The sequence below is a fragment of the Alosa sapidissima genome, chromosome 7, assembly GCF_018492685.1.
Source record: "Alosa sapidissima isolate fAloSap1 chromosome 7, fAloSap1.pri, whole genome shotgun sequence".
Lineage (NCBI taxonomy): Eukaryota > Metazoa > Chordata > Actinopteri > Clupeiformes > Clupeidae > Alosa > Alosa sapidissima.
Genome location: NC_055963.1, coordinates 28,097,875 through 28,122,874, shown reverse-complemented (window position 1 = coordinate 28,122,874; position 25,000 = coordinate 28,097,875). Strand labels below are relative to the sequence as shown.

At 46.6% G+C, this 25,000-nt stretch overlaps 1 protein-coding gene across 1 annotated transcript in view; it reads right to left on the bottom strand.

The window, feature by feature from the left end:
• LOC121713725 (ERC protein 2) overlaps nt 1-25,000 on the bottom strand; it is a 223,668-nt gene that overhangs the window by 113,473 nt on the left and 85,195 nt on the right. The window contains 4 exon segments of the mRNA XM_042098604.1: nt 479-508; nt 5,699-5,839; nt 8,294-8,434; nt 15,254-15,391. Coding sequence (XP_041954538.1) covers nt 479-508; nt 5,699-5,839; nt 8,294-8,434; nt 15,254-15,391 — 450 coding nt within the window.

The following is a 25,000-nucleotide window of genomic DNA, read 5'->3' as shown; positions in this document are numbered from 1 at the left end:
GTGGAGCTGGACTGAAGCCATGCAGACAGCAATGCAATGTGCATACGATAGGATGGCAGTTAGACAGGCAGACACTGTGAGACAGCGAGATACTGTGTCAAAACACAAGAGTCTCAAAACAAACGTGGTGAAGATGACACAAAGATACAGCACTACAGTACACACACACACTCGCACACACACACACACACACACACACACACACACACACACACATACATACATAGCAAGAGATAGAAAGAGACTTACAGACATTCAAGCATGCTTACACAAACACACATACACACACAAAAACACACACACACAAACAACACACATACACACACACACACACACACACACACACACACTCGCACATACATACATAACGAGAGATAGAAAGAGACATACAGACATTCAAGCATGCTTACACAAACACACATACAGTACACACACAACAACACACACACACACACAAACACACACACACAGGGCCTACCGCGGGTTTCCCTTCAATCCTGCCGGGGTTCTAGAGTGAGTAAGCGAGGGAGGAAGATGTGAAGTAAGAGGGGGAGGAGGAGGGGGAGGGGAAACAGAAAAAAGAAAGAGGGGAGTCATCACTTATTTGGCCATCTGCATGCACTGGTTAGTAAGGGCTCTTCAAAAACCAACTCTTCACAAGACATGCATTTCAAACACATGTGCCCTCCCGACGCCCCATTCGCAATGAATACGATCAACAACTTGCATCAACACAGAGTGCCTTCAGAGAGTGTCCGTCTGTGCTTAAGTCACAGCAGTGGAAGGCACAGGGGTCATTCCCAAACAAAGACAATCCGTTTGCCATAGACTTTAATGACTTGAAGAAATGCCTGATAGAAACCATGTTCCTCTGTGAGGAAACTCGGGGACATAGAAAAAGGCCTGTGTGTTGTTTGAGGCTCGCTTTCATGTGGCTTCCCTTTACTAAACAATCTCCCCTCCAGCTTGTGTTCCGCAAATGTTTTAAATGTTTTTTTTTCTCTCCTTCCTTTTCTTCTTCTTCTTCTTCTTCTCTTCTTCTTCTTCTTTTTAATTCATTACGAAAATTTAATTTCTCCCTGCTTGGCACCATTTTGTTTTTTTACAAGACCACCAAACATCTTCTCTTCCTCTCCTCCCACAATTTAGTTTTATTCCCTTCTGGTGTCTTTAGAGAGAACAGTGAAGGCATTCATTGTTGCAATTACTCATTCCCGCATTTTGGGGGAGAGAAAAACATATCCCAGAGGAAGATATGGAACCTAGAATTATCTCCCGCTTTCTCACACAGCACACATCTCTCCCGAGCGCTTAGGCTTGTTGTGACAGTGGAAGCCGCTGGCCCAAACATCGACACATCGGTACTTCCCTAAGGAAAGCCTTCGTGCTGTCAGAACAAGGACTCAGTGAGCAATGATATTAAACACACACACACACACACACACACACACACACACACACAAACACACACACAAACACAAACACAAACACACACACAGGTTTTACAGCACCGCACTCCACCCCCAAATTATAATGTACCTTTTAAAAAACAGTTCAAAAGAAAATAAGCATCTGTTTGCTACTATAAGGACGTAACACTCATTTTAGGTGTCATAGACATAAACAAGCGTGTCCAATAAATCTATAATGAAAACACTGTCTAGACGTTTGAGACAGGTACAGACGTCAGTTAACTGAGTCTATCAAGACTAGGTATATTATGACATTTCATATTTATTCCTTCAAAGTAGGGGACAAAACAGCACAATGTTTAATTTTTTGATACATAAAATTCTGCCCGGAGTGACAGACCATAAACTTGTGGGTGTTGTAGTATACTGAAGGCCAGTTTGCACAAGCTTTTGATGGAACCAGAGGACTGTAAGAGGAGATATGATCTGCCCAAAATCTTCTCTCCCACCAAGCAACGCATATACATCTGAGAAACTATACGATACAAGCCCCCTACACATGCAAAACAATCCGAAACATTCAAAACATTTAAGTATCAGAGATCTGGGCTTATTCTATAAACGCGAACCAGATGTGCAAAGTTATCAGCCCGCACCGAAAACAGCAGTCTAACCCCAAAGTAGTCCGCTAAAAACCTGGCACGTTAGAACATCATAGTCTCCACGCTGACCCTGGGATGTCTCGCTTTACGCTTGTTACATGCAGTTATTGTTCATCTCTGAAATAACACACTCTGAAAGCTATTAGCCGCGCGCGCCACGAGGAGACGGTGGGACGGACAGACGGATAGGGGGGTGTGGGGGGAGGTTTGGGGTGGACACTGGAGCGAGCCCAGGGCCAGTGCAGCATGAAGAGAGGGTCTCAATGGGGCTGAATGAGCCTGTCAGGACGGCATCTCTCTCCCCGAGAACAAACAACGACCGGCCAATCACTCATCCATGTGTCAGTAATATAATCCAGCAGCAGGCCCTATAGACAGGCTCTTTCTGCTGGCTAAAGAGAACCGGGGGGGGGGGGGGGGGGGGGCACAGGTAAGAGAGGGGTGGGGGGAGGTATGGAGGATTTGGAGAATGAATAACTGTGGTTAGAGAGAGAGAGAGAGAGAGAGAGAGAGAGAGACAGAGTAGAGAGAAAAAAGGGGTTAGGGTGAAATATTTTGAGGATCACTATAAGCATTATATACAGTGGGTTGGACCACCAGGCTCTGTGGGTATGTCTCTCTCTGGGTGTGTGTTACTGTGTGTGTGTGTGTGTGTTTGTGTGTGCATGCATGTGTTGTTGAATTGTGTGCAGGCATGTTGTGCGTGTACATCTTTGATATGAATCTTTCCAGTGTTTGGACAGACTTTTCCGCACTAAATCAGTGATGAGGAATGACTGAGTAACACTCCTCTGGTCTCGCGGGGTAATATTTCACAGGCATGGTCTCCAAATGAGCCGGCGTGCGGTGAGGATGCGGTGTGACTGATGATATTAATATGACAATGCTCCCAAAACAAGGAAACAGGGACAAAGAAAGAAGAAAGAAAAATAGAAAAAGGCAAGACAAGAAGAAGAATGGCTCAGCATTTGCTTTTATGGTGACATCACAAAACATCTGTATTATCTTGAAGGCAGATGACAACGGTTCTTCTCTTCAAAGGGCTTTTCAAAGCAACGATGCTGAGTTCCTACTGCCTAAAAAATGAGCCTGGAAACCCTGACTTCTTTTAGCCGAAAACACATTCATGCCTCATATGTGCATTTCTTACTACTTGCTGTCTGTAAGCGTTTAAAGCTCAATTGGTGTCATCTTTGAGGGGGCTCCAGAGAGAAGTATGCCCACATATTAACGTGACGTGTCTTATTCTTCCACACGAAAAACACATGAGGATGATGTCAAAATGATGTCGGGGGGCGATCACTCAAGCGAGTGCACTAATTTGGACACGACCACCCTGCATGGGTCTCTCTGGGTCCTTTGCTTTGTTGGTAGGGATGGAGTGCACTGTTTGAGAGCTCCCATCAGAGTTGACAGTCCCAACGCTGACTGCAGCAGGTCCAGCATGCGAGCCTCGGATGGTTTACTCACAGGCCGAGAGGACGTTTTGTAAATGTCAACATTTGAAACCACTGGACATCTCAACCACTCCGTAAAGCCAAACACAGACTCTGTTATAGATTCAGCACTGATTACACAAACGGACACTGCACGCCTCCCTCTCCCTCTATTTCTGTGTGCGTGTGTGTGTGTGTGTGTGTGTGTGTGTGTGTGTGTGTGTGGTGTGTGTGTGTGGGAGTATGTGTGTGCATGCGTGTTTGTAAGAGTGACAAACATCCGCATCTTTAAGAGACACCCTTGTGAAAGAAGGGAATTCCTGATTAAAGGATTCTCTTGTGCAACATGAGAACACGCAAACCTTTCTGCTGTGACGCACAATAACGCACAGTGAGGTCAACTTAAAGAGCAGGCCTTCCCGCAACATCATGCATCAGCATCAAATTCCACTCAGATATCTCACTCTCACTGCACCAGGTCTTATAATGTGATTGACAGTTTTCCAGATTGATACATTGCTAAACATGGTCAGTTAGTGAAAGATCCGAGTGAAAACTCCGATCTAAGTTATTATAGACTGACAGGAACCCTAATAGACAGTCAAGTTTTCATAGTGACGTCTACCAATGGCTGTCTTCTTGTGTGTTCAGCCACATCAAGTTGCTCCGGAACTCTCCAGGATGACTGAGTCAGACTATTACTAGTCCATCAAAGGCTCATTTCAGCAGGAGAGCACTAAACTCTGCCCAGTTGAGCTAACAAACCCTCCTCTTTGCTCACCACTGTTTGAACTCCTGTTCCTATTAGTCACAAACCCAGAACTCTGAATACCTCTCAAGAGACACACACACACACTCACACACTCACACAGACACACACACACATATATATATATATATATATATATATATATATATCAGAAACAACTATAAATAGCACACGTCTTTACGCTGTAGGATGGTACAATGGGAACAGCACGAGTGGTCACTTCCTACATGGGCCGCAGACATTCTGGTGGACAGCAGACAGTTTATAAACAGCCAAAGTGGTGTGTATCTGAAAATCAACATGCCTAACCACAGCTATATCATCACTGTGGGAACCCACGTGTGTCTGTGTATGTACCTCCGTGCATGTGTTTGTTCTTAAGTATTGGCGAAACGTGTGTGTCTGGGTGTGTGTGTGTGTGTGTCTGGGTGTGTGTGTTGTGTGTGTGTGTGTGTGTGTGTGTGTGTGTGTGTGTGTGTGTGTTTGTGAAACAGTTTCCGGTTGTTTCACCAAACAGTAGCGTAACCACATACTTCCAAAGGATGCAGTCATGATGATTCAGTCGGAAATGACGGAGATGGTGCGCAGATAGTACGCAGATAGTGATAACATTCACCTACATTACGGAAAATCACTGCATGTGTTTCAAGAAATAAACCTGTGGAAAATCACTGCTTGTGTATGCCTGTACTTGTCCTTGTTTATTGAATTATTACTCCAAATTCACTCAATGAAAACTAGTGAAAACAGGTATTTTGTTTTAACAATGAGGCTAAATGTGTGTGAGGTACTGTTTATAAGCACATTATTACAAGCTAATAATGATGTAATAGCTACACATGAATGAACCTTTGGAAACGCCTGCTACATGTGTTGGTATTCACATTGCATGGTATGTGAGCATGATCGATAATTTAGCATTAAGTGTACTTTGCCTCTGTCACAGTGTAGATCTGTATTTTTCTTTTGTCAGAGTGTGTGTGTGTGTGTGTGTGTGTGTGTGTGTGTGTGTGTGTGTGTGTGTGTGTGTGTGTGCAGGTGCTTCACATGAAAGAAACCCAGCACGCGAGTGTTTATTTAAATCCACCACGCTGTCTCTACGCCCTTTTGCTTTGTGACGGGAGCGCTTGTCGCTTGGCTTGGCTTTTCCTTGCGATATGCATCGCAGCCATGCCCCCGGAAGCCCAAACAGCCAGGCCTGTTTGTTTACCCACGCCCTCTATCAGCACCTCCCATCTGGACCTCCTGACAGCCCCTGGGCCCGCAGATCCCAGGGCTCCAGGGATGAGGAGGAGGAGGAGGAGGAAGAGGAGGAGGAGGAGGAGGAGGAGTCTACAGCAGCACCAGGCAGGCAGACAGGCTAGCAAGCAGGCAGGCCGGGGCGGGCCAGGTCGAGCCCCCTAGCGCTACGATACCTACCTTCTGCAGCTGGCCCTCCAGTTTACTATACTCCTGGGTCTTTTGCTCTACGGCCAGCTCCAGGCTTTTGAGTCTGGAGTCCTTTTTCAGGGCCTCGGAGGCCAGCGACGACGCCTGCTCTTTCAGGTCTATCAGAGAGGACTGAGGGAGCACAGAGAAAACAACACAAGAGACGGTTGAGCACAGGAGGTCAGGGAGGGAGGGCAGGGGGAGCTGAGCAGAGCCGTGGGGTCAAGGGGGGGGGGGGGACTATCAAGCCATGCAGTCCACCAGCATAGAGGGGACTATAAGACTACCCAGGCTCTGTGGTAGGGGCCCTCATCTAATGTGCGGACTAAGTAGGCTACTTACCTACGTCGGCTTTGTATTCTACTTAGCTAATTTTGTCCTGCAGAGCACAGCTCCACCATGAGCCCTTACAGTCTGCAGACTTCACCATAGGGATCTCAGTGGGACCTCTTACAATGTTAACCCAAGCACAGACTCCAGACTCCACGAGGAGGCCTCTGCCTCTCTACTGTGCGGTTCTTTCTTCTCCTCCAGGGTGAAGACTGGGGCCTACTGTAGAGAGCGAGCGAACGGCCTGTGCAAGCGCTGGCTGCAGAGAGGAAGAGACGTGAGAAGGCTCTCGCGCGCACATGCGGAGGCTGGCTGGCTGGCTGGCTGGCTGAACGCGGGGAGCCCGGGCTGCAGTGCGAAGCATGCAATTTGCTCATTTCCCCTTCATTTCCTCCCACTTCAGGCTGATGGGGAAAGCGGCAGGTTAGGGGGCTCCGAAGGCGCGAGTCGAGCGGACAGGCTGCCATTACACACTCAAGAGCGGAGGGAACGGAGCCCAGCTTACAGCAAAGCCCAGTTAGCAAAGCAAATGGAGGTTTGCCGCCCAAACAGAAGGAGGAAAAAGGGAAGAAGAACCAGAAGAAGGAGAAGAGGTAGAACATGCTTGATAATAACTGAGTTTCATCATTCCCGCTGTGGATGAGAAGCCAAAAACATCAAACGGGTGACATTTTATAAACAAAGTGATTATGTTCATGTCCCGCAGTTGCATAATCCTCGATGACTGTGAGGCGTGCAATTAAAACAAGGAAAGCTGAAGGTTGTTTATTTGCTTTTTGACAAAGAGATTTTCAAGAAGGGGAGTTTCCTGTCTCTAAACTGTACAGGTGGCGTTGTGTCAACCTGCAACGAGATATCATTTCTCCCGAGGATGATATGTGTACACTTTTGGGAGTATGAAAGCAAACATCCTCGTAAATTTTAGCTCAGCACTGAGGTTGCCCCAGCATGTTCGCTGGAACAACATGGAGGGTTGGAGGGGGGGGGGGGGGGGGGGGGGGGGGGACTGACTGCCTTGGCAGAGGGACAGCCGCGGAACAGATCTATAAATTACATTCTTTCGTCCTTCTTTTTTTTTCACTCTTTTTCGGAGAACAAAGTGAGCAAAGTTCTCCAGAGAGGAGCCCATTGTGAGCACAGGTGGGGGAGCCACAGAAGAGGGAATTACTTTTACTGTTGATGTTAGCGCTCTAAGTGTAGGTTACAGACGGCGCATTACAACGGCTGCTGAATCGCTGTAAAGATCCTAAATTCTTATAATTCTTTTTGCCCAATAAAAATAATTACAAACTACGTGTGGAGCGGTCTGTCTGCATGAAAAGCTGCTTTTGTGGCTAGACTCATAGACAAGAAGACGTGCAGCCACGCTGTATGCTGAGTATGAATGCGTCAGAGGTTGGAAATGGGTGCTCGCGTACACATACACAGCCATAATCATGCACAAACACATACACTCTTGTTTGTGGAGGAGGTTTGACGTACAAACCTAATTTGTGTTTGTATATGCATTATGTGTTTTGCTATTTTACAGCTGTTTGTATTTCTGTGCCTGCCAGCATGATGACGCCCAAATTTGTCCAGATATCCATCCAGTTCAATCTGTTTTATAGCACATAAATCCACCCTATTTTGATCTTCGCTGTATCTCTGAAGCTTACATAAGTATCAGTACACCTGATGTATGTTATAGACCATACTCCCATTATAACTGTTTGCAAACTCATAATCAGAGACCTCAGCAGTGTCCGTCTTGGTTTGCAGATGACAAACTCTTTGTCAGTGACTCAATCATCGCCTGTCATTTAATACATTTTCTTTGCGTGAGAATGGATTTAAGAAGTAAACGAAAATATCAAGTTTACAAGACACAACAGTTTTATAGTGTTTTATTGCTAAACATGTTCTGTGATTTGTATTGTGTTAATGGAGCCACTATGTTTTTGTGTTGGATTGAATTGAGCATTTTCTATATAAGACACACGTGCTATCGAGTCTAAAGAGTGTAGCTGGATTAAGGCAAACAGTGGTGGTTGATTCACAGTACTTAGGCCCAAAAGGGTTCTTGGGAAATGTAGTGCTCGTCATGGCTGCTTATTCTAGACACTACAAGCTGAGCATCTACAGTACAACAGCTCTCCAAAAAGCTACAGCACAGCTGAATACATCTGACACTGAACTTGCTTTCTGTAAGGTGCTAGCAAGAGCAAGAAGAACCACTCTGATCCCCGACCTTTGACCTCTCGACCCCACACCGACCTCTTTGTTGGTGAGCTGGCTCTGCAGGGACGCCAGCTTGTCCTTCAGCTCCTTGTTCTCACGCTTGTAGGTGTCCAGCTCGTCGAGCTTCTCCCGATCGTCCCTCTCACGCTGCTCTCGCAGTCGCTCGATGATCCGCTCCTGTGACAGAGAGAGACAGAGAGAGAGAGAGGAGAGTGACCCACAGACTTCCCATCTGAGGCACACCTCTGCCACACACAGCGACAGCATGAGACAAAGACTGAAAAGAGTGACTGAGAAAAAGAGAGAGAATTAGTGAAAGAGAACAAGAGGAGCAGTAAAACTGTATTTAGACAGGAAGTGACTAGCAACAATGTAGTGACGAGACACCATGGAATGTTCATGGAGTTCAGCAACTTAAAGCGATTACGGGCAAACAAAGCCATGACGTCGAGAGACGCCGCGCAACAAAGTAACAGCAACTTTTACAGTGACGAGCAAATCACTGGCAGTTTTCAGCAGTGCTATGACCAGTCTGATTGGTGTGAGGTGATTTAGCCTGATTGCGGCCTGTTTCACAGCCCACTAACAAACACACATATGAAGCAGAGGCCTCGATCTTTATCATGGATGTCTGGCAAGAGCTGTGGATGTTCCCCAGATCCCCTACAAATGAGATAATGAGTGTTTAGATTTCAATTCCATCTCTCAGCTGTCATTACGCTCCACCAGGTAAGACGCAGCACGTTTCTAAGGTGTGTTTATTGGCCTGTGGCGTTCTCAGATGGCTGGGGGAAAAACATATAAACAAATCATAAATTTAGAAGAGAGCAAAGCAATGGGGGGGGGGGGGGGGGCAATGAGCCTGCCAAGAGAAACAGATGATAGCTATTCCACATGGATTAATGTATTAATTAAGTTATCAAACTCGGGAACATAAAACATGAAGCCGAGTGAGATTTGCAGCAAGGTGTTTTCCCCTGAGGAGCTGGCATCTGAATGAATACTCTTTGGTATGATTCTTCCCTCTCAGTAGCTGCTCATTTTTATGATGTGGTATCACTGGATGATTGACAGATTTAGAGCTTCAGGCTATTGCGCAAAACGATAAACCAGCAGTGATCCAAAAAAAAGGGCAGGAAAAAAAGAGAGGGAGAGAGGGAGGGCAGGGAGGTAAAGAAAAAATAGGTGAAACATAACTCAAAAGTATATACTGTAGCCTGCTGATGTGATGTGTTTTTCATCTACCGCCTGTGAGGGAGAAGTATGGCTTTCTACGGCTGGGACTTGTGGACAAAAAGGACGTGTAATAAAAATACTCGCTCGGCAGCACAGACGTGGGGGGCAGCCTTGGCAAGGCCGGTGGCTTGGGGAGGACGAGGGGGATCGGTTAATTCAGAGCAGAGAGTTTTTCTGTGGGCAGACGGGGAGTAAATTTGCAGGTTTTTTTGTGATGGCGCGAGCGATTAGAAGCAAACACACTGGCTCTTGTAAACTCATTACACACCCTCGTGCGACCGCAGAAACCCTGTCTGCTCAGCGCCCCCTTCATCCAGCCGCCCAGCGCAGAGTGAGAAAGAGAGAGAGAAAGAGAGAGTGAGAGAGAGTGAGAGGAGAGAAGGAGAGCGAAAGTGAGAGGAGAGGAGCCCTCTCTAGGGGTGAACACAAGAAGGCCAGGACAGAGGCCCACTGCCTGGGAGATGAGGGCAGGGTAACAGAGGCCTTCACCCGCTCACTCTCCACTCTTACAACTCTGTGATGGACCTCTGTGACTTGTCTATGTTAGTGAAAAAAAAACCTTCAAACATTTGGGTTGTGGAATGGCATCATGTAAATGGAAGGATATACAGTACAAATGCTTACATTTACCTGTACGAAAGAACCTTGGGTGAGACTTAGTATTCATAGAGCATTGTAAACATATCCATAAACGGCTATAAAGTATTCACAATGCCACATGACGATTTACATAACTATACATATAGTAATGATGCACTCATAAAGTGCCACGTAGTGTAGGCCCTTACAGCCTTACAGATTTCAGAATGTGCGATAAAGCTTTTTTAACTCTTGATAAGGCCCTGATGACATATTTGACAGAGCGCTTGACAAGAAAACACAGGACTTATACTTCAACACCATGTTACGTAGTGGACAGTCAGGGAAACTACACACTGATATGAGAAGCCTGTGGAAGCGTCAGCTGATTAGTGGGCGTTGACGCACCAAGGTTTCAAAATGGGAAACAGGTGACTGATTGAAGTGATGCACGTTTCCCATGATGTGAGTTTCTGTGTCTGCAACGCAGCGTGCCCATGACCTCTCAGATCTTGGCAGTTTTAGTGTCTTTGTCGGGGTGGACTTGGCGTGTTTGTAACAACCACCACTAAAGCCCTATGAAACAATATCAAATAACATAGCCTCGATTCATCTTGGGCATTTAGGTGAGCACAAAATATATGAGGGCTTATTTTATAGCCTTATACTCTTTCATTAAACAGGCGCTCCTCCGAAATTTGGTGCAAAGCTAGTGCAAATCGTATCAATAGGCTGGCAGTTAAGTTAACGGCAGTGGACAAAATCAGGGCACAGTGTAGGCTACAACTAACACTCACATTCCTCCCCTTAGTTTCAACGAGTTCGAAGTAATGTCCATCTCTCAGAAGTTAGCGTTGGCTGCGTCTTGCTTCATTGCCACCAGCCTGTCACGTACCATGTGAAGCTATGATTGCACTTCCTCTGTCATGTAGGCTGCCATTTGGAGCTCGTGCCTATTGCGCAAGTGCGCAGCTGAGAAAACAGCGTCGCTGTCAAACCTGTCCCTGGGAAAAGTAACTTTGCGCCGATATGAAAAAGGAACTACGTTACGTTACCAAATTTTCAGTAGTAGCGCGTTACACTACTTTTTACTCGAAAAAGTAGTTATGTTACTGTAACGCGTTACACACAACACTGCTGGTCGGTGAAAACTAGGACACGACTCTTCTCAATAGCATTGAATGGGGCAACTCGGTGAAAACAAAATGTATCAAATTCAGCGGCTGACCTTTCCATGTCGTAGTTTTATAATCATTTTTAAAAGATCATGTAAATAAATAACTGAAAATCAATGTGACACCCATCTGGCACAGTTTCACTTCAGTAAAAAAAAAAGTTGATGTCTCAACGACTAGACCAGATACTGTGAAGGTTGCAAGGGCTTTATGAGCAGGCACGTGCAGAGAAGGGGGTCTACAGGGGCTCTAGCACCTGCCCTTTTGCCCCTTTGATGTCCAAGTGCCCTTTTGACAAGACCCGTTTTTTACTTTTTAAAATTTGTAATACTTCCGCTAGTTCCAACGTGAATATTCGCTGAAATGTCTCATTAATAGTTTGCGAAATTAGAAACTTACAAAAATAACAATTTTCTGTGTTAATTGAAATGCCTTGCGGCCACCAATCCGTGACATAATACATTCGGTAAACTCTCAGATGGTGCACGCAGGCACAGTGCTGCAGGAGACGTTTGGGAGCACGGTAAGGTCACTTGGCAGTTAGCCTATCTGAACATGCAATAGTATTCAGCTTAGAGATAGAGAAAAAAATGTTTAAAGTTGTTTCATGTTTAATGAAGTAGGCTATCAAACCCGTTTAAACCATGGCATGGTCCATCCATTTCAATAACCTGCCAGCTTCGAAAATCTAAGGCTGAACGTTCATAATATATTCTGTTTAGGTTAGCCTACTATGTTATAGTAGCTTAGGTTAGTAGACCTAGTTCATAAAACAGAGTAGGCAAACCTTTTCTAAATCGTCATAAGCCGACGGCATAGGCTACTATAGTTGTTTAACTAACCCAACTTCACACGTCGTTCTCTGTTTACAGTAGGCTACATTACGCGTCATTTCACTCAGTGGCCACATGCACAGCACGTGAATCTGCAAGACACCAGCTTGCTAATGGTGGTAGTTCACTGTGATAAACATTAAAATTATAGCCTGACAAGCCAGACTAGGCAATAACATATTTGCTGCCACTAGGGTGCGTCTAGATTTCTAGGCTATTAAAATTAGCTTTGAATTTAATCAATAAGATGTAGCCTTATAGCCTATGATCTCTGTGTAGACAATAGCCTAATGAAAACTGAAAAGACCTATCTGTCTGTGCCCTGGCTACAGTAGGCCTACAGTACATGCACTCCTACTGAATTTTCAATACCAAGGAGAGAAATGAGAAAAATGTGTTTTCAGCTCTGTCTGCTATTTACACCCATTCTTTTTGATACATAATGAATAAATATGAACATTTATAATATGTTTATCAGTACATTAGACTACTTTGCAAATTGCTAAACCATATAATAGCCTGTCCCACCATCATCATTGAAATAGCATAATGCTAGAATTTAAATGCAAAAAAAAAAAAATGTCCAGCTCAGGTTCAGATGATTAGCTTTATAGGCTAGGGAATGTAAAACTTAAGTTCCCGTTTACACCACTCAAATTGTGTGTATCTTTTCTAGCTTATCTGACATGTCTTATCTGACATGTCTTGTTATTAATATCAACTATATCTTCATATTGTTGCATCAATCAGAAAGCAGTATGAAACTTTTGGCAGTAAGCATTTCTCTAAGTCAGATAGACCTTGTCAATTCTGTACTAATAATGTACCAGTTGTTCACATTGCAGTGATAGCTGAATAGGCTATTCAATAGTAAATAGCACTGTTACTTGTTCTTAGAAGTGGAAAGTGCCAGAACAGATGAGGAGGTTGAGGCAGAAGCTGGAGTTAGTGCAAGACACTGAGGTAGAACAAACAGAAAGCCATGTAGCCTATATAGTCTCTATTGGGTTGTAATCAAAATTAAGTTTTAAATAAAGTTAACACGTTTTCTGAAAATTTTGTTCCATGTGCCCTTTTTAAAAATTTGAGCCCCTGCCCTCCCAAAGGTCTCTGCACGCCCCTGTTTATGAGTGCAACCATGACTGTATAAATAATTCTATCGACTCACATCAGTCACTATAATGCATTATGAACACTTTTCAGGATGTGTTTACAATGCTTTGTGGATACTGGAGTACTGGGTTAAGTGTTACTGAAACATTTTTGGGCTGTTTCTATTTACCAGAGAGGAGTGGACTCCTAATCTGTGCTCTATACACAAAAACAACTTTCCCCTGACAGCCACAAAGGTAACCACATTTCCCCCATAAACAGTCAGGGATGGGGCCTTTAAAATCATGGGAAAAGGTACGTGGAACATTTGGTTTACATTTAACTGAAAACGACAGTGTGCGCAATGAACTAAACAATGTCTGTTCTGATCACTGTAGCCATACATGCAGCACTGAGTTGCTTTGGTTCTGTTGGACAGATGATCACAAGTCAACACTAGATATTTGTTTGCCAACAAGGGGCCATCAAGTCAGCATGGATGTAATACAATTGAATTGATATGCTTTTGGAGTTTGTTCCCTCCCAATTTCCTGTGTTTTGCTCTCCTTATATCATGCTTCAAACATGACTAACAAGTTTCAGTACGGTCCCAAGTGGCCAATTAAACTGTGGCCGTCACTAACCGTCAACACCAATGAGAAAACACAAAGGCAAACAAAAGCCGTAAGTGTTTAATCTGAGGGGACATAAAATCCCGCGTGAGTAAGAATTTCCATCATGTCTCAGGAACGCATATTGCTCACCATATTCCTGGGAAATGGGTGGGGTGGGGGGGGGGGGGGTGGGGGGGGGAGTGAGTGGGGCAGTGGATGCCTGGGAACGGAGTAAAGTGAAAGGGGCGGGGTTGTTGAGGATATTCCACGGCGTGACCTTTTCAGAGAGCAAACAATTAGCGTAAACACAAAACCGGAGGGAAGTGCCATGATGAACCTGCGGCGGGTTCCAGTCCCCCCTCTGTGAACAGGTCGACCGTGAGGGAGACCGGGGACTACCACTAAGGACGGGTGTTTATGGAGAGCAGCTGCATACTTCAAAATCAAAGGGCCGGGCTAGTGTGTGTGTGTGTGTGTGTGTGTGTGTGTGTGTGTGTTGGGGGGGGGGGTTGGTATGTGCAAAAGCTTTTAACAAGCAACATCCTCCATTGATCGCCCCCACAGTGCCACTAGAACCGAATGCGACCCAACTGCCAATTCAAAGGAGGTCACTAAGGAGCAGACGCAAAATGGCTAAACTCGCTGCCAAATAATTACACAGTGTGTGTACTACTTTAAAGTACACATCCTTTCATATATCATTTCAAGTTAAATGCTCAGGCTCCTGCTGTGGTGATGTCATTTAAAATGGACACAGGGGCCTCAGGTAAAGCTTGTTCTGTAATGACAAGTGTCCTCATAAAACAGTTCAGCCATGATGGTTGTTAGCAATATGAGATGATACGGTATGTCATGTAGGTCAACACAGACAACAGTCATCTCACGACGGACACCTGTTCCACACACCTGTTTGCGGAGTGCGGAATTAGTAGAGTGTGGCCGGAGTTATGATGGTTCGGGCAAAATGTTTTTTTTCCCCTTCTCCCTCTCATCTTTCTATCCTCAACTCGTTACGTTACTCCCTGAGCTCAGGCTGCAGGAATGTGGCATTGCATAACCGAACGCGAGCCTCATCAGATCACAGATCAAATAATTGGGACGGTAACCGTGAATGATGCGCCTGTCATCTGCGGAATCTCGAGTGTGATTGAATGAAGGTAATATCGCATGCTTTTCTCTGGCAAACTTGGAAAAGCTCTCGGCCTGACTGTCAGAGGAGAACTCATCCAGGCATTATCCAGAGACGCATGTGACACAACTGCATTGTCTCTCTCTTTTCATTCCATTCATTTCAGTTGAGCAGTGAAATTCCAAGACCTCCAATGCCACTGACTGTGCAATATAAAAACACTGCTGACGTGCACAATGTACAGTGCACAATGCAACAAGCACACATATACACAAATGAATATATGATGGTGAAATTAACAAAAGACAAGTAATGAATGTCTCTCTTTCTCTCGGTACCTTCTCAGACAGGGCCTCTTCTAGAGTGGATAGGGCCGTGTCTGTGTTGCTGGAGTCGGTCTGCAGGGACTTCACTCGTTCTCTCAGGCTGCCCAGCTGCTTGTCCTTGTCCTTCAGCTGCTCCAGCAGGTTCTCAATCTGCATAGGGGAGAAAGACAGGTCAGCCCCATTAGCCGAGCAAGGGGGACAAATGAGGCAAAGGAACAGAAATGCCAAGCGAAGGAAAAAAAAAAAGAAAAAGAAAGAAAATAGCGACAATTTTACGGCAAATCCTCCCCATAAATCTTTTTTTTTGTGAAACGCTAATGTGATTCTGAAGAATTTGCAGATGCTAACTGCCCACAGGAGGCCAGAAAAGTTCCCAAGAACTAGCCTGGGGACGAGGGGAAGGACAAAAGCCAGTGGTATCACATCTGCATCAAACAGGCTCATTCACAGACCACAATCACCCGAACGCCATCCAAACACAGCACAGCTTATAGTCATTGAGCCTAAGAAAAACAGGGCCACTATACGTCAAACGAGAACAACCCGAGGCCAAGAGCAACTCCAGCGGACCCTCATTCTCACTCGTGTGGTCACACAGTAGCTTATCAGGGCACAGCACTGAGACACACTGACGGGCCCCAAATGGCTCCTAATTGTTGGAAATGGAGCCCGGTGGGCACAGTGAAAGTGCTGGTCTTCACAGAGTGGCCGGCCCAAGAGACGAGTCGCCCCCACATTCCAGTCATGGGTGCCTTCACAGATAATGTGGCGGCGGCGGCACAAACTCACACAAGGCCTTTTAGAGCCAGGGTAATATGGAGGAGGATTCAGCAGGCCTACCCACAGGCCTGAAACTACAGTACAGGGATATGGAGAGAGAAGGAGAGAGAGAGAGAGGGAAGGGGTGAGACAAGCAAAGAGAAAGACAGAGATAGAGAGGAACAGTGAGAGAAAGAGAGAGAGAGAAGGAGAGAGAGAGATTGTAAGAGAGAAGGAAGGGGGAGAGAGAAGGGGAAAGAAAGACAGGGATAGAGAGGAAGAGAGAAAGAGAGAGGGGGGTGTAAGAGAGTGGAGGGGGAAAGACAAGGAGAGAGAATGATAGAGATAGAAAGACAAGGAGAGGCAGAGAGAGAAGGAGAGATGGAAAGAGAAGGACAGAGAAAAAGAAAGAGAGAGAGGGTGGTAGAGAGATGGAAAAGGCCTGTGAGGAGGGAGATAAGTGAGTCAGGGTGATTAGAGTGAGTCAGGGTGAGGCTGGAGGCTAACAGCTGAGCCTCAGGGGATGCCATGGGAACCTCATCATCACACTAATTGGGCTTTGGGAAACGCAGGAGCTCTGTGGCCCACATTTAGAGTACACTCAAACAATACTGACGAAAAGGGCACAGCTGATTAGAGTCTTTTAAACATGAATACTTCTACTGTGTTTGGAGTCAAGTCGGCCTTTATAGAGTTGAATGTGGGATTTTATCTATGTCAGCCTGAACACGGCGAACAAGTGGTTAAACGGGACAGAAAGACGTATTTACGGGAATAACCAACATCGAATTCGCAAGACTCAAGCGAACAGCAGGGAATGAACACCCCACTATGTCTGATACAGTGTATGTGTGTGTGTGTGTGTGTGTGTGTATGAATGTGGTTGTGTGTGTGTGTATGGGCGGCCGCATGTGCGTGTCTGAGGGCACCTCTGAGGGCTTTATTTCAGGGCAAATTTAGCATGGCGTTTTCGGAGTCCAGATAAATGATTACATTCTTCGCTGCGCCGCGTTTTCTTTGGCCCGAGCGGACAACAAAAACAGCTCTCCGACGAAACATTTAGCAGTGCGGCTCGGCGTAGCCTCCCGGCACTCATGCGGAAAAAACTCTCGCTGCACCCTGACCTCTGACCCCCCACAGGCTGAGAGGCACAGCCTCAGGGTCCGCTCGGATATGGGAAAGTGGACGCCAACGTTCCAGAATTCTTCCGGAGCCTTTCGAAGCACCTAGGAGGCAGTACTGTGTTTCTTGTGTGTGTCTATGTGTGTGTGTTGTGAATGCCTTTTTAGGACAGGCATGTGTTTTTGGGAGGGGTGGGGGGTCGATTTTTGGGAGCTCTTCGAATGATGAGCTCCCATGAACAGGAGGTGGCTTTCCTCTTTGGTCTGGTTTTCACGGCAAATAGTTCTACAGTCACTTACACACATGCAGTCACACCCATACACACATACACACACACACACACACACACACACACACACACACACTCAGACAGACATACCAATACATACAAATATTCCCAAATGTAAATGCTCATGTATAGACACACACGCTGAAAGACCACCTACTGCCCTGTCATAGTTAACTGACTCTAAGCCAGCATTATTAACTCATTGTTAACTCACTAACATATTTACAGCAACTCTATTGGCTTCTGTAGACTGTGTTGAGTTACTTTCCTGTGATCATGTTCCTCTATGAGTGTTAAGGGTGTTAAGGGGTTTTATCTTGTGTGTGTGTGTGTGTGTGTGTGTGGTCATGCATTTGTGTGTGTTTGTGGCCCTTGAATATAAATGGAGTCGGTTGTCCTCTGCCTACTACACATTCAGCACCATGCCCACAGCAGGCCTCACCCTGGGGCTCAGACCCAGAGACTCTCCTTCGGGTTGGGCTGGCCCTGGAGGAGCGAGGGCCTGGGGCTGCCCGTGCACAGCTCAGGGCCCTAATCGGATTTCCTGCGGCGGAAAGTCCGTCTGCGTGCCCAGCGCCGCAAAAAAACCATGCAAATCCGCGCTCGCACAAGATTTTCTCTGGTTACAGCCCGAGAATGGTCGGAGGAGGTGGAGGAGGAGGAGGAGGAGGAGGAGGTGGAGGAGGGTGGAGGAGAGGGGAGGGCCATCTGAAAATGCTCCCGTCAGAAACTCGCCCGCCTGCCCGCCCAACCCCGAGTCTGTGCGCTGCACCTCCTTATTGATGTTGGCCGGCAAACGGCTCAAATCTCGATCTCTTTCTTCCCTCAGGCCTCCGAAAAACACCGCCGCGCAAATGTAGGACGAGAAATGCATCGTGGCAGTTTCTGTTGGACACCGCGCGTGTTTTCGCTGGGATAAACGGTCATAAAATATCACCTCTTCCCCTTTTTTTACGACTTCGGAGATTACATCGGGGCTTTTAAGCAAGAGCGGGGCGTTATTGCGGGGCGTTCCCGAGGCTTCTTTAGTTGCTTCGATCTGAAACAGGCCCCCGTGGCTCTCGAAAGCCGTCTGCACGGAGCTTCGGTACCAGAGGAGCCCGCCACAGCGCACAGAGTCCGGAATACTGGAACCCGACCCAAATCAATACCAATAAAAACATCAGTTTAAGGCACAAAAGCCCCTGGAGCCAGGCCTGATCGCCGGGACCATGTAATTACAGCGAGCTCCCCGAAAGTATGCGCGCGGCTCAGCCCATTAAAAATACCAAAAGGATCACTGGGTCGGCCTCGCTCGCTCCTGCTCCCTCTCTTTCCAGTTCTTGAGGTTTGTCATCACTTTTCCGAAAATGCAGCGAAGAACCGAAGCAGCAGAGGAGAGCTGGTGGAGGGGTTTTGGGGAGGCCAGAGGGAGGGTGGTGTTTGAAGGAGGGTTGGAGGGTGCTTGGGCTGGAGAGGGGTCACCGGAGGCTGCATCCAGCCAGCAAATTGGTGCTGAAGCAAACCGCTGGACTAACAATAGGAAGGACAGAGTGTGCGGACTGTAGCCTCCAGCGCAACCGCCGGGGCTTAGTGATTAGTTACAGTCTGAATGAGGAGGTGCGACGATTACCCACACCCTTATACAGTACACCCTACATTTATATCAGACACACACACACACACACACACACACACACACACACACACACACACACACACACACACATACATACATACAGCCAATGGAATATTCATCAGCCATCTTTGCTACTTCATGAAGCAACACAGCGCAGGACGGGATGAATGCTTATATGAAACAACGCAGATATAAAAATGCAAACACTTTTTTGTGATAGTACTGTATAGTTGTACCCAACATGATGCTGAAGAGAGAAGCAACAGCTATGTCTTCCATTTCTCTTTCATGCTCAGTGGTCAACCATACAGGATGTAGGGGCCTTACGTTGTGCCAGTGATATACAAGTACACAATGGCTTTGAGCACCTGCTCCACAGACTTATTCCAATAAACAATCCAATAGTGAAAGGAAGTGAGTTACACCCAATCTCTCTCTCTCTCTCTCTCTCTCTCTCTCTCTCTCTCTCTCTCTCTCTCTCTCTCTCTCAAGCACACACACACACACACACACACACAATACAGTAATACAATGATCAAACTCCCTTCTCAGTGAAAAGAGGGCCTTGAGGCTGTCAGATTTTGCCCCCTGGTGGTGAGAGACAGGTACTGCCAGAGAAGTTTAATCACATCTCCAGTTCACCTTCCAGTGCTGAGAACTCACTCTGCAGGAGCACCATCGCAAAAGACAAAAGACTTGGGAAATGTCCCAGCAGAGCAGAGAGCAAGCACACAATGGATGATGATAGAGATGTGAGAAACATATACACTGACGTTAACACACACATACACACACACAGAAAAATTGAAAAACGTACCAGAAAAACTGGTAAACATACACAGATACCAGACAAACACACACTCTCTCTCTTTCAAACACAACACACACACACACATACACACATAAACACAGACACAAACACACACATACATGCATGCACGCACACTCAGACAGACAGACAGACATAAGACATATGTTCTGTGCCTATCCCTCATGCAGGCAGAGGTGAACTCCACTGAACGAGCCTCAGCACTCCTTCCAGCAGTCCCCTCATCTGACCTCGCCACGACGTCATATGCACACGGCCGATGACACATTACTCATCTGTTATCGACCGGAACGAGGGATCGCCATGACATCAGGCGACAGAGGGGAAACCCAGGAGACGAAAACGAGAGGAAGACACCACAAGAGAGCATATGAGAGAGAGACAGAGAGAGAGAGAGAGAGAGAGGAGAAAAGAGAGAGAGAGAGAGAGAGACAAGCAGAAACAAAGGAAAAAAAGACCCCTCCTGAAAATCGTCAACAGGGTTTTACACATAGTCACTTTTCTCTCATCGTCATCATCCCCGGGCTGGCTTGGCAGCTAGGCAAATGAATGTGATTTCAACAGCTCAATTTATATGCTGGGATATTTTCCCCGTTCCAGGAATGAACTTTGTGGCCTGCAAGCGAGCGAGCGAGCGCTGGGATTCGAGTCGATGAAGGAGAGCAACGGCACTGTGTGTGCTGGGAGTCATTTTGTATTTCTTCTTGTTTTTTTTTTTTTACTTTTTGTCTTTTTCTTCTCTCTTTTCTGTCCTCCTCAAAATCAACTCTCAACAAGTTTGATGACTGTGTCGCTAATTAAATGCATTCATAGCTCTTTAAAAGTGGATTAGGCAAAATAAAACCAGACTGGGTTATTTCTTTCCTGTTGACTGTGGCTCTGCTCTGCTCTCTGTCACTGTGTACTGTCAATGTGCTGATTAACTGTGTTGGGGCCAACGTGTGGGGAAGGTCTGAGGGACAAGGGCCATTGTCGACAGGGACTCAGCATGCAACGAACCATAAACACACGAATGTATGCATGCATCTATAAATGTATGTGTGTGTGAGTGTGTGTGCGTGTGCGTATGCGTGTGTGTGTGTGTGTGTGTGTGTGTGTTGGTTATATGGGTGGGTGTGGGTCTGCTGTCACTCTCTTCTAAAAAAGTTTGAGAGGCCTCCTTGGGACAACACATATTCATAGTTGCCATGACAGCGGTCACTATGCAACCATTAGCTGTGGTCATGCAATACTGCTCCTCAAACTGGAAAACCTGGAAAGAGTTTTTTTTCTTATTATTTTCTTCTTTTTTTTGGCCCAAAATGGGGAAAGTCCCCAAGTTACAATTTTCTATGGACTGCGTTCAGGTTTGGAAAAAAGATGTTCACCTACACAACCATGACTCTTGCCATGAGAAGCTATGTATTTTAAGGCTTTTAACGCAAAGCGAATGTACCAAGAGTGGCCACTTGAATTTCGTTCTCACTCTGTATTTTATGCAATGACAAATAAAGCTTCTATCTATCTCTCTATGTAAAGGCTGTTTACTCGCATCAGCAGAACAAAGGTCAAGCTTGGGAGAATTCACTCTGTGGGGTGCCCCCCCCATCTCCCTCTCTCTCTCTCTCTCTCTCCCTCCCTCCCTCCCTCCCTCTCTCTCTCTTCTACAGATGGTGAGATGCTCTGTGGCGGAGGTAGCGGTGGCGACGCGTAGGTGAAGAGTCCCACTCCAGCATTCATGCGCTGCGGAGTATGCAGGCCACGGCAGCTTCTTCGTCTTTTTTTTTTTTTCTCCGTCCTCATCATCGCATTCTTATTCACTCTCTGCTCAAACATAGTGAAGCGTGAACCGCCCTGCGGTTATGCACATAAATTAGATTCCAACAAAAGCCCCGAGACTACAGCCAGCAAGTGTGTGAGAATGTTTTGAGCGGGGCGTTGGGAAATCTATTTTGCATTAAAAAGCGATTATTTTGCACACAAAAAAAAAATGCGTGAATAGCACAAGTAGGGGAAGAAAGTCAGTGAGAGAGTGAAAGAGAGAGAGAAAGAAAGAGAGAGAGGGAGGAAATGAGAGCAAGAAAGGGAAGACAAAGTAGGGAATGAGTGGTGGCCTCTTCATTCCTCTCGTCCCTATCGAGAGCTGTGATCTCATTAAGCATATCTCTCCTCACCATGTGTCGGACGGCTGTGGCCATCACCCGTGTTGACAATGAACAGGATAAGGACGAAACAAAACCAAAAAGCCAGATAGACATCTTGAGCCATGTTAGTGAGGAGAAGGAAGGCGATATCTATCCCTCTCTCTCTCTCTCTCTTTTTCTCTTCCTTTTTTGTGTTCTGAAGGATTGCCAGAGCTTTGATCCAACCAGGAAAAGAAAAAGAGGGGACAAGAGGGGTAAAGAGAGAGAGAGAGAGAAAGAGAGAGAGAGGGAGTGGGGGTGAAGGGGAACGAACGTCAGCCCACCCATCGGAGGACCACAGCTGTGCGGGGCTGTTGGCGCGGCCCCTTGGGTGATGTGAAAGCCAGAGCTTTATCAAAGTGATCACCCCCCACCACATACACACACACAGACACACACACACACACACACACAGACACACACAGACACACACACACACACACAAACACACACACACACACACATCACGCACGTCACTGCTAACCTGACACAGCCCAAAGCATTCTCCACACGACCACAACAACATCAAGTACAAGTTGTACAACACAACAAGATCACAGCGCAACAAAACACAACACAACTTAGCCAAACAAACACAACACAGCTTGGTAAAACACATCACACAAAATAGACCAACACTACACAGCACAAAACAGCCCTCCAACAAACAATCTAAAACTATACAAAGCAAAACATGGTACAACACTGCTCAACACCATCCTGCTTAACAACACTGTCCACAACTGAGCATCATACAACACAACAAATCACAAAACACAATGTAACACTACACAACATTGCACTAAACATCATACAACAGGGATACCAACGATACAAAACATTACCACAAAAACATTACTAACTAAAATGACAATATGACGGCAAAATAACATAACAACACTAAATGGTAACACAAACATTACAACACTAACTAAAACAGGGCAGAACAGCCGGGCGCGATCTCTCACAGCAGAGAGCCATCACGGTCCAGTAAAAGTCCAGGCCTGGACCACACCACACAGCAGGCCCACCGGCACCGTCCCCACTACCGCCCCGGCTCTCGCTCGTAACTGCCAACCTTTGGCCTGGCTGAGTGATTTACTCTCCCCTCTCACCCCACCCTGTTTCTCGCTCATGCCTCTCTCAGGTCCTCTCTCTGATTGCAAACCCAAGCGCAGCCCAGAGGGAATAAAAGCTTATTGCTTCTTCATTCACAGGCTTATCGGTACTTTGATAAGACTCGGTAAGCCTTCATTTTAAGCAGCCGAATGCAGCAGTCTTTGCTTTCACAACCGCACACATACACACTCACAACACACCACACAGACACACAGACACACACACACACACACACACACACACACACACACACACACACACACACATTCCCCCTGCAGCCTTCCAGCTCTGGCTCCCCTATCGCTCCCCAGCATCGGGGCCGATGGGCGCACCCCTCACATGGAAAACATTACGGGTGAAAAGTGTCCTCCCTTCATCACGGAGAACCCCCACCCCCCATGCACCACTCCCTCCCCCCTCACCCACCCTCACCCCCACAGCGGGCCTCTGACCACCTGATCGAAGGCCCATCTGGTAATCACCGAGCAGTCACTCACTGTCCCGCTCGCTAGCTAATCACTAGCCATAAGCCTCCTTATCAATCTGCTCTCCATTTCTCTCTCTCTCTCTCTCTCTCTCTCTCTCTCTCTCTCTCTCTCTCTCTCTCTCTCTCTCTCTCTCTCTCTCTCTCTCTCTGAGCAAGCAATACCTCGGGGGACCAAAAGAGGAAGGGGGTGGAGAGAGAGGAAGAAAGAGCAGATATGAAAAGAAATGAAGTGAACTTTTGAGTGTGAATGGATGAAGGAATGAATGAATGAAAGAGAAAGATAGTAAAAAGAGAGGGAGGGAGAGAGAGAGCTGGAAAGAGTGAGGGATCAGGAAGGGAGAATTACAAGGGGCACCGGCAGCATTTTCTGCCAGTATCACAATTTCTGCCGATAATCTGGATTAAAAATACTCTGACCCGACTTCCCCTCACAAATCCCAACCCCCCCCCCCCCAACACACACACACACACACATCGCCACCCATCCCCTCCACCACTACCACACCATCCTCTCTCCTCTCCACATCTGATATGGGCACACGATGGCATTCTCTTTGCTGCGGCGCCAACTCAATCATACTTCCACTGCCCGGCACTTGAAGGGGGTTGGGTATTTACCAGCTAGTTGGCCATGGCCATACAAGGTGTGTTTTCCGCGAAGGGGGCTGTTGACTTAAGAGAGAGTTCGCCTTTGTCAGCTGGAGATACAACACTTCCTAATACACCGCTCAGAAAAAGGAGCGCAGGCCCAGAGCAAATATTTACATTTAAAGCTACACAGCAGACTTCCCTTGATGCATATGCATCGTTCTCAACAGAGAAAGGCTTGTGCTGAGCTGCTGAAAAGCTTGTTGAGACCTCTGAAACAAGGTGGAGGGGAGCAAGGTTTGATGTGTGTGTAGGGAGTGTGTGTGTGTGTGTGTGTGTGTGTGTGTGTGTGTGTGTCTGTGTGTCTGTATGTGTCTGTGTGTAGGGAATGTGTGTGTGTGTGTGTGTGTGTGTGTGTGTGTGTGTGTGTGTGTGTGTGTGTGTGTGTGTGTAGGGAATGTGTGTGTGTGTTGGGGGAGGGTGTTAATGTAGGGAGGATCCTTTTAAATTTCATGTTCTGGAAATAAGTCGGTAAATATGGCAGCATTAATGGTGCTGAACACGGCCCACTGGCAGCCGGGGAACATGCGGGAAAGAGAGAGAAAGAGGGAGAGAGGGAGAGAGAGAGAGAGAGAGAGCGACAGACACCAGGGGAGGACAGAGGGACGAGGGAGGAGAGAGAGGGAGAGAGAGGGAGAGAGGGGTCTCACACAGACAGACAGCCGGAGGAACAGGAGACAGACAGAGAGGGGGGGGGGGGGGGCATAGCAGACATGCACATCTGAT